This window comes from Nicotiana tabacum, chromosome 8, assembly GCF_000715075.1.
Source record: "Nicotiana tabacum cultivar K326 chromosome 8, ASM71507v2, whole genome shotgun sequence".
Taxonomy (NCBI): Eukaryota; Viridiplantae; Streptophyta; class Magnoliopsida; order Solanales; family Solanaceae; genus Nicotiana; species Nicotiana tabacum.
In genome coordinates this window covers 1,368,571-1,379,495 of record NC_134087.1, presented here as the reverse complement: position 1 = coordinate 1,379,495, position 10,925 = coordinate 1,368,571, and the positions used below count along the sequence as shown (strand labels likewise).

Below are 10,925 nucleotides of genomic sequence, written 5' to 3'. Positions count from 1 at the left end.
TGAGTATCTATACGTTGGTATCAAGCATGATCGTGAGTCTTAAATTGCAATTTATTGTATTCTTAAATAGTACTACAGATGCTTTAATTGATGATTCTCGATATTGAGTAAGGATTACGATTGTTACTGTGGAAATTGCTTATGATTGCGTATTGGTGTTAGCTGAGATGGTTAGACGTTGGAACAAGATTGGTTATAGCTGTTTCTCCCTTGCCGGGATTATTGGTATAATTGTTGTTAAATGTACATATACTTGGATCGGGTTGCACGCCGCAACAATGTTATATTGGATCGGGTTGCATGCCGCAATAATGTTATATTGGATCGGGTTGCACGCCGCAACAATGATATGAATGGATCAGGTTGCACGCTGCAACAATGTTATATCGGATCGGGTTGCACGCCACAACAGTGTTAAATGATAGGGATCGGGTTGCGCGCCGCAACAGTGTTATTACTGTTTTGTTGTAGATCTTGAATTGTTCTCTTGCTTTTCTCTAAATTTTCTGCTGGATTTGATGTTTCCCCGCAACATGCACCCCCTCCCATCTTTAATTTTTATTTCTATTTTATTTTTCTCTATATGTTATATATAACTGCACAGGTTTATCTGGAGTCTGGTCCTAGCCTCGTCACTACTTCGCCGGGGTTAGGCCAGGCACTTACCAGCACATAAGGTCAGTTGTGCTGATGCTACACTTTGCACTATGTGCAGATTCCGGAGCAGCTTGTGGACAGTAGCACTTGGGGAGCCTGCCTTCAGTCTAGTTAGAGAGCCCGAGGTAGTCCTGCAGACGTCCGCAGACCCGGCGTTCTCTTCTACTTTATTATGTACTCTGTTTTCAGTTGATTTCGAGACCAATTGTATTTCTTTCAGACATTTTTTGTAGTAATCTTACTCCGTCCGAGATATTGTGACACCGGATTTCGGGTATCGATGTATGTTGACATTTCCGTACTGATTTTGGATATTATATTAGACTAAGTCTTCCGCTTGATTTCAACTATCGTTAATATTTAAATGTTGATTACCTGTTAATACAGAATGTTAAAAAGGATTAAAAATGAAAGAGTTAGTAATTTCTATGTTTCGCGGTTTGCCTAGCTTCTACGAGTAGGCGCCATCACGACCCCGAGGGTGGGAAATCCGGGTCGTGACATTGACCCTGTTGAACTCAATCCGTTTTGATACAACTCATTTCAACTCATCTAAAGTTTGGCCGATATTTAGCCTAAATTGATCCATAAGTAACTTTGCTAAAATATTTTTAAAATAATATTCTTTTTGTGTGATATGTTATATATGACCATAACAAAAGAAGAAAATATATTTGATAATTAAACAATATATAAGAAAATAATACACACATTAATTAAAGCTTGTAAAAGGTGGTTGGTTTGGGCTATGACCCAAATTTTAGCCCAAATTGACCTAAATTTATTAACTCAATCCATTTTAACCCGCCCAATATCAGTCCAATCCGCCCATTTGATACCCTCACTGTCAACTACATTAGGCATTTGGAGGCTTAGCAGTGTAAGAAAATCAATGAGGAATTTTCAGAAACTACTATTGTTTAGTGGCTATTAACTTCCTATAGCTACTATTCAGTTGCTACGGTATTGTATTCGCCATATTCGCACTGCTGTATTTATGAATACAGCAGCAAAAAGCGCCTAAAAATAGGGTTGTCCAGCTGTAGGCACTTGTATTCACATGTATTCGTGTCTTGTATTCATGAATACAGTAACGTCAATCACCTTAAAAATAGGTATGTCCAGCTGTCTAATAACGAAAATAATATCAATTAGCGTGATACACTCCTAATATAACTCAATAAAATCAATTCTAACATGCCTTATTATCAACTAAATTAATTAGAATGATTTTTGAGTTATATATAACTGTTGTATTTAACTTTTATATTTAGTGTATTTAATTGTATTTTAAAATTAAATGTATTCACTATTTATATTATGTTCTATTTTAATGTTCATATTCAGTGTATTTTAATGTTTATATCAAGTATTCATGCATAATGTATGTACAGTATGCATGAATACATGTGTATTCAACTGTATTAAAAAATTACAGATCTTCGAAATACATAAATACATGCAAAAAAATATATTTATATGGAAATACAATGTGTTTGAGTGAATTTGTACAGAATACAATGTATTTGTATCATTGTATGTGACTAAATAACAAAGAAGAGAAGAAAGTTCGTCGGAGATGGCGTTTTTCGTCCAAGAAGAGGAAAAAGTTCATCGGATCCGTACGACAAATTTATGATAAGAGTTCATCACATTGCTCCTTTCCGTTCGAAAAATTCACTCTTTTTGTTTCATGGCTGCCTTATACTCTATTCTAAAGTTTCGTCGGCCATCAATATTTGGGCGTGTATCTTGAGTTGCTCGAAGAGAGAGATTCTTCTTTCTCGTCGACCATCAATACTAGGGCTTGAGTTGCCCGAACAGAGAGAGAGAAAGAAGAAAAAAATCTAGTAGAGAATCTTGTGTTAATTGAAAGAAAGAAAGAGGAAAAAACATAAATAGCATATTTCATGCCTCAATGGTAGTATATACCATAATACCTATTTTGCCATAAAATATAAAAGGTAGTTATAGAAAATAATATTTTAAAATAATTTTGGATTACAATAAATAGGTTGTATACCTTTGCAATAAGAGGTAAAATTTCCAAAATCAATCACACCAAATGTTTTATATGATCCAATGAATATTCGACATAACCTTCACATACATTATTATTACCCAAAAACAGTTAGTTAATACGCATATTTAATTTTTAATGTGTTATTTAACTAGAGTAAATTACGTGGCTAATGTAAATACCGAGTTCTATTACATATTTTACCTTCAACGTTGGCTGTCTTTGGTCGTGAAGAGACAAATGTAAATTAATACGATTAATTATTTAATATTGTATTAATTTATTTTTATTTGGTGGAGAAGAAAGAGGGACACATGGTTTGTCGGTATCCGTTGCGAAGGCAGCTTTCATACCGTTACAACGGTTAGGGTGGTTTGGTAGGATGTATAGGAATAATGTGGAATAAGGTATATTAGTAATGCATAGATTCGTAATGCATGTGTTAGTAATGCAAGTATTAGTTGTGCATATATTATTTCTTATCTACTGTTTGGTGTGGTGTATTAAAATTATAATGCATTGCATAATTTTTAAGAAAAATAGTTGTTTACAAAAATGCTCTCTATATTCTCTAGCTTTAAAGGACTTTAAGGACAATTTTGTCTTTAAACATACTAATGCATGCATTAATAGCCTTGATATTACTAATGTCATAGTTTTCTATGCATTACTAATGCATAGGATAATACAAGTATTAGTTATACACATATTGAAAAAATATACCAAGCAAGGTATTAGTAATGCATAGAGTTAATGCTTGCATTATTTTTTCTAATACCTCCTACCAAACGACCCCTTAGTGTTTTGATCTTATTTTGATTCCCTTCGGATCCTTCTTCAAATCTGACCAATTCAGACTCAGTTATATTACTGATAACTAATCAATTATAAGTTTAATTCAATAAAGAATTACTCTTTAGGTGTCATTTTATATAATGGTGTTTGGAATTAAAAAAAAGGATTATTTGCACTATAAATATAATTTAACATGTTATAACGTGTTATTTATCATTTTCCAGAGTTATCACTTTATATTTTTTCACATACAGTTGCTTTGGTTAGTTTTCTAATCATTCAAATATTAAGAAGATTATTATCCAGCGATAGACTTTGATTATTAAATTACTCTACTAACTATTAAAATAAGATAGTTTTAATCAATGGATGAATGCTGAATCCTAACCAAGACCCTCTAGGTAAAGTACTTTCACTCAAAAATCTAATTTTAAGATTTGTTAGCATTCAATTTCAATTATGGGGATTTTTTTCTTGTGTTAGAAGATATATTCTTTGTATGGGTACTTCGTATAAAATCTTTACCTTTTTGTTAAACTAGCAACAACCTCTTACAGAAATACAAGGTAAGATTGTGTACTATACACCCTTGTGGTCCGGTATTTTACGAAATCCCGTGCATAGTAGGAGCTTAGTGCACCGGGCTGTCTTTTGTAGCAACAGCGGTACCACAAACTTAATTGGCTTCACAAAATCAAATATTAATTAAAGGAGTTTTTGAAATAAGACGGAGAAAATATTTTAGAATTTTATTGTGCGTAAAACGCCTAGATAAATATTTGTCGCTATACTTTGATTGCCTTGACATATAAATAAGTTTGTCTACTTCAACCAAAACAAGCTACTTTTTAGAAATGTGCTTTTTAACTTCTTGGCATTTGGTAATAGCCCCACTTGTATGGACAATTGAGAGCAACATAGAATTATTGGACTGATAACAGTCCCCCCCAAAAAGCTTACAACTTTAAAATAGCTAGAGTTAAATCATGCTAAATATTTCAATTTTGAATATGGTTTTCGAAATGTTCCATCACAAAGTATCCGTTTTTTTCATAGACAAAAAAGTATGTTTTATTTTTTATTATATGGACAAAAAAGTGTGTGTGTATATATATATATATATATATACTGTTTTTTCAGATCATTTATTGATACCTTCCTTCTAATTCTAGCTTGCTAACCCTTGATTTCTTTTTTCTTCAAAATTTTGGGTTTTAGTTAAAGTTGAGGTGAATGGGAAATGAAGGGAAAAATAAAAATTTTATTTTCTCTTCTTTACAAAGGAACATTGTCACATATTGAAGGAAGAAAACTCATTTGTTGAGTATATATATGATTATACTTCTAGCTCTTAAAGAGTTGAGAAGAAGGCAAGCATTGCGTCGTCGTCGTCGTTGTTGCTCGGCTTTGGAATTGATTAGTTTTTTGGACTAAATTTATTTATTAAATATTACTAATATTTAATCCAAAGCGACCGTTTTTGTAACGGATTTCCCTCCGATTTATTTTTCCGTTTTATTTTGCGTAAATAGCCACTTACGTAATAGCCCTTTTACGCGAACAATCATATGAAAGAGTTGTACCTCTTCGATTGAACCCAACCTGTTGGCTATAAATATCAGGCCATTCCCTTAGATTTAAGTTCCTTAAGGAAAGACTATGAATTCAGTGGGCTCGGATTAATATCTGTTTCTTCTACATTTCTCTTATTACGTTATTTCTATTTTGAGAATTACTTCGCAAATACATATTACTAACACAAAATAGGCATATTTATAAAAGCTCTCGTATAATTAGTGTCTTTTTAATTATTGGTGTTTAAAGTTGATATAATCCAGATCAACAATTAAATCCCGAGCTTGGATGCAGCTCAAAGACCGCAAAAGAATGAAGAAACTACGCTAGCGTTTGGCCATAGATTTCCAAATTTGTTTTAAAAAATCTGATTTGGGAAAAGTTTGGTTTGAAGATGAAAATGTGTTTGGACATCAGTTTTCAAAACATATTTTCCAAATTTATTTTGGAATAATATGAAACATGACTTATACCCACAAGTTCTAAAAACTATCACAAATACCCAACAATACCATTATCAATAACATTCATTATATTATCACAAACCATAGTCGAACATAAATAAATTTGGTATAAAATTATCATTTTTATAATGAACTACTCGATACACTATCAGATGACCGGAAATACGAAGTAACATTGTTACAAAATAATAAATGGCGAGCTCTTTTTAAAATAAAAAAGTTTGGGGGTAATTTTTAAAAAATATAATAGTGATATTTTGGCCCAAAACCAACTATTGAGCTGGTTTTGGGATTTGGAATTTAAGATTTTGCCAAAATATAGGCAAAATCTATGGCCAAACATGTGTTTGCCAAATAAAATTCAAATTTATTTTGGCAAAATCTATGACAAAACGGGTCCTACAACAACTGCTCAATGTTTGGCCATGTGTTATTTATTTTTTTGGTCAAATATCAAATTTTATTTAACCAGTAATGAAATTTACAGCACCTCTAACTCCTTTGGACTAAAGAGTTAAGACTCAAAATAACATCAAAATAACTATAAAAAAGACATTTACAAACTTAATAGTTCTTCTACTACACTAGGCTTCATAAAGGAAAACTATTCACTCTTTCTAAGTACTTCTTCCATTTTACCTTCTGCTACCCTTTGATATGTAATTGAAGGACAATGTCTCGTATCTTCTTCTTCATATCAATCTTCTTTCCCTGGAATCTGCACATGTTTATTTCTATCCAAATATGGTATATTACTGCTACAAATAGAAATGCCAGAATACTATCATAAGCTCGACTATTTTTTGTTCTTGCACTCAGCCATTTAACTTCCTCTTCCCATGATCCAATCTGATGCTTCTCTCCTATCCAGTTAAGCAGAGTGTCCTATATGCTCCTTGAGTATTGGCATTCAAAGTACAAGTGAGCCATAGTTTCATTCTTTTTATTCTTACATAAAACACATCCAAGATCAACCTGTATGCCCCATGCTACTAGTCTATCCATAGTAGTAAGTCTGTGGTTTAGAGCTAGCCATAGTATAAAATTGTATCTAGGGATACTTGTACCCAATAGTAAGGCTTTCATCCCAACCTTTGGGTACTGAGATCTTGATAGAGTGTACATCTTATGTATACTAAACTGTCCCTTTCTGCAAAACTTGTTAATATTTGCAAAGGATTCAATATTTATGTACCAGTCTCTAACATCAAATACTTTCCTTACCAGCCAACAAGCCTGGGTAGAAGTCTGCATAATATTGAAATTCTTCTTCTTTATATACACTGAGTGCATCCATTTGATCCAGAGAGCATCCTTCTTTGAATATACTGCCCATATTAGCTTACACAGTGCTGCTTTATTCCACCATTCAAAGTTTATAACATTTAAACCTTCAGTTGATACAGGCATGCATATTCTATCCCAGGAAATCAAAGCTCTCTTTGAAGGACTATAACTTCCTGTCCACAAAAAAGTTCTACAGACAGAGTTTACTAGTTGTATAATCTTCTTAGGTATCAAAAACACCTACCCCCAGTAGGTCTGCATTTCAAATAAAACACTTCTTATTAGTTGTAGTCTGCCACTGTATGATAAGAGTTTTGATGTCCATCACTTTATTCTGTTTGTAATCTTCTCCACTAATGGCATACATTGCTGAATAAATAACTTCCTTGAGGATAAAGGGACTCCCAAGTACTTGAATGACAAGGATTCCAGCTTGAATTGATAGTCAGAGCATATCATTTCTTTAAACCCCTGGGTAACTCCAGCTACATAGATAGAGCTTTTATCTAAATTAGCCATGAGTCCTGTCACCTTTGAGAAATGGTTGAACTTGTCTAGTAGTAGTTAGATAGAGATCCTGTCAGCCCTGCAACACATGATCAGAACATCTGCAAAACTGATATAGGTGAGATTCATTTTGGCACATCTTGGATGGAAATTGAAATCAGGAATGTCCTTGAGAGTCTTCAAAGTTCTGCTCAAATACTCCATCACTAGGACAAATAAGTATGGATACATAGGATCCCCTTGTCTCAATCCCTTTGCTTGAATCCTTTTTGTGAGGCCACCATTAATCAATATAGAATAGTTTGCATTAGTTACACATTTCATAATCCACTGCACCATCTTAGTAGGTATCCCATACTCCAACAGTACCATTTGTAAGAATGACAATTCAATAGAATCATAGGCCTTTTCTTATATCCACTTTGATAATGCATCTAGGTGAAATCTCTTTTTTGCTATACCCTTTCACCAATTTATGAGCAATGGTAACATTGTCTAGAACACTTCTTCATTCTATGAATGCTGACTGAGCTGCTCCAATAATGAAGTTCACCACTATTTTTAGTCTTGAAGTGAGAATTCTTGCAATGAGTTTATAGATAGTGGTACAACATGCTATAGGCCGGAATTCTTTGACAAAAGAAGGACTAGCCACTTTTGGTACTATTGTAATAGTTGTACTGCATACACTCTTCAATAGCTTTCCTAATTCAAAGAATTTATTGACTGCCTTTATCACCTCTTCTCCAACTATATTCCAATATTTCTTGAAGAGTTCTACTGGAAATCCATCAATGCCAGGTGCTTTGTCACTTGGTAATTCCTTAAGTCCTTATAGGATCTCAGTATCAGATACACTCTTGATCATGTTCAATTGCTACTCTCTATTCAAGCAAGGACCATTCCTAGCTATGTTTACATCAAGGCAGGACAATTCAGAAGCCCTTGTTCTTAGGAAACCTTCAAAGAAAGATGTGAACTCTTGCTCAACTAATAAAGGATTAGTCAGTTTTTGTCCAAGCTCATTACAGATAGTAGAGATTCTGTTTCTAGCTTGCCTTGCCTTCAAATTTCCATGAAAAAAACTTTGTGTTTGAGTCTCCTGCTGCAATCCACACTGCCCTAGACTTCTGCCTGTAGACATTCTCTGGTATACCTTGCCATTTTTCTACTTGCATCACTAGTTCTTTCTCCTCCAAAATCAAAGTATTGTTGAATAGATCATTATCTATCCTCTTTTGAATTTCCTGCAGCTGATCTTTAAGCATTTTAACCTTTTTATCTACTGAATTATTGACTCTATTCATTCCTTTTGCCCTGCTCCCCAACCTCTGCAGCTTTTGCCAAACTGAATACATAGTGTATCCAGTTGTATTTTGATCTCACACCTCTTGTACTAGCTTGTTGAATTCATCTTCCTGCAAAAGAACATTAAGAAGCCTAAATGGTTTTGGTAAGTGGTTTCTAATAATCTCAGTACATAATACTATGGGTGAATGATCAGAGACCCCATAGTTCTCATATATTGCCTCTGTATAACCATACTGTATGAACCAGTAAGAGTTTCCCAATGACCAGTCAATATTACTGTATATTCTATTAGTACCATCTCTTTTGTTGCACCAAGACCACTGGCAACCTTTTCTGTTCAACAATCCCAAACCAGTATCATCAACACAAGTTTGAAAATCAACCACTTCACTCTGGTGAACTGGATTACCATTAATTCTATCATTAACAGATAACATAGTATTGAAGTCTCCTAAGATCAACCAGGCCTCCACCATAGTGCTATTTATCTATCTAATTTGACTTCATATTTCTTGTCTCTCTGTAACAGTGTTATAACCATATACAAAAGTAAGCCAACACTTAAAAGTTGAATTCCTGTCCTTGATTTCACAGTGCACCAATTGAGTTCCAACTTGAATTATACTAATATCTACTTGCTGAGCCTTCCACAGTATCTATATTCTCCCATTGGAAGCATATGAATAGTTTGAGAATACTTCCCGTTTAGTCCCAATTTTCCTTCTAACTCTTTTTTCATTGCATTTTTTCACTTTGGTCTCAAGGCACCCTAATACTGTAATTTTATTCTTAAGCAGAAAAGCCTTGATTTCTCTCTGCTTATAGGGCTTATTAAGCCCTCTAATATTCCATGAACTAATAATCATAGGGGGTGAACCAAAGGTACTGTTCCTTCTTTTGATGCCAAACTAGCATCCTCCCTTTCCTGGATTCTTAGGGCATTGAATCTGTTTTTATGCAGTATAGCTTCAATAGTCTCATCAATCATATCCTTTCTCATTGAGCTTTTCTCCTTGGAACTTTGCACCTATTTTCCTTTTGACTTAGCTATCTGAAAATCATTGTCCTTCTGCTCTATTTCTGTACTGATGACTGGTGGTGCAATTGGTTCTTCTTTTCTGGCCTCAACTCTAACCTCTTGAGTTCGTGCTTCCCCAATTGGCTTTGGCTTAGCAATCCATTTAGTGGTTACTCTTTTTTCCCTTTTTTCTGTCCACCTATCTGTCCTTTGGCATCAGGTCCTGGGTACTTTTTCATCTCTGTTTGGCCATTACATTTCCCTGTGCCATGACCTATTGTGAGACAGTCTTGATAGAAGGAAGGATACCAGTCATAGCTCAATTTTTGCTCCCTTGTTTTTCCTTCAGCAGTTTTTATCAGCCTGTCTTAGGTACTGCTTGGGACACATCCATCTCAATCAACATACGAGCATAAGATATTCTAGCCTCTTGTGCTGTTAGTTTATCAGTACAAATTGGGTTCCCAATCGAGCTTGCAATTCTCCCCAAGTTCTCCACTGTCCAGTACTATATAGGTAGCCTATGGAAGTTGACCCATACTGGAACATTTTTGTGGATTCCTTACACATTTGGAAATCTGGTTCCGATTCTTTCAAAATCATTGGTTTGTTATTGAAAGTGTATAGTCCATTTTGAAGAGCCAAATTTCTGTCCTCATCATACTCAAATTTGAAAATAAAGTATCATTCATCATGAAGTAGTACCTGTGGAGTTGAAACGAACTGCCAAACTCCATACACAAAGTTCAACATCTCTTTGAATTGAGGAGATCCACCTATAACATAGCCAATTAGGCTAGTCCTCCATCTCCTACTCTGCTCTTCCACTTCTATACGGTTCAATCTAACAATTTTCCTTCCATCCTTAATAATAGGGGGTAATAGTTCAATTTCAAACCTTGTTGTATAAATCGATTACCTTGAACCACACCAGGTAGAGTTGGTTTTGAAGTCCCTATGCTAGTCGAGAAGGTCAATTTCCTTGCTGCTGTCGCCATGTCCGTCTCATTTAGTGCTGGATCTGCAGGAGTCTTTGTTATCAGAGCTGCCTGTGCTTGAATTGCCACCAGCTCCTCTGATTCCTTCCTCCCTTGTCCATGCAGAACAGTTGGTGCACTACCCATGCCTTTCATCCAATGAAACAGTTGCATCGAGTCTAAAGCTTGGAAATCCCCGTTTCTGATGTAACTAACCTTGTATCTTCATCTTCTACCTTATCTTCCTCGTCTGCACTCGTTACCTTAGCTATGGAGTTCTTCTTCCTCTTTTTGGCCATGTGTTTTGTCCAAAA

At 34.6% G+C, this 10,925-nt stretch overlaps 2 protein-coding genes across 2 annotated transcripts; both read right to left on the bottom strand.

The window, feature by feature from the left end:
• Window positions 1-6,396: 6,396 nt before the first annotated feature.
• On the bottom strand, window positions 6,397-7,677 carry LOC142162790 (uncharacterized). The gene is made up of 2 exons (XM_075219561.1): window positions 7,416-7,677; window positions 6,397-6,971 (listed from the first exon to the last, which is right to left on the bottom strand). Exons 1-2 carry the CDS (start codon window positions 7,675-7,677, stop codon window positions 6,397-6,399), a joined length of 837 nt encoding a protein of 278 aa, XP_075075662.1.
• Window positions 7,678-8,687: 1,010 nt separating this feature from the next.
• Window positions 8,688-9,092, bottom strand: LOC142162788 (uncharacterized). Its single transcript, XM_075219556.1, has one exon. The coding sequence runs from the start codon at window positions 9,090-9,092 to the stop codon at window positions 8,688-8,690; it is 405 nt and encodes a 134-aa protein (XP_075075657.1).
• Window positions 9,093-10,925: the final 1,833 nt, after the last annotated feature.

Coding starts and splice junctions, on each gene's coding strand:
- LOC142162790 (XM_075219561.1), bottom strand. CDS start 7,677: ATGGTACTGTTGGAGTATGGGATACCTACTAAGATGGTGCAGTGGATT. Junction 6,972..7,415: donor AATGAATCTCACCTATATCA/GTTTTGCAGATG, acceptor TTTTGTGGACAG/GAAGTTATAGTCCTTCAAAG.
- LOC142162788 (XM_075219556.1), bottom strand. CDS start 9,092: ATGGTGGAGGCCTGGTTGATCTTAGGAGACTTCAATACTATGTTATCT.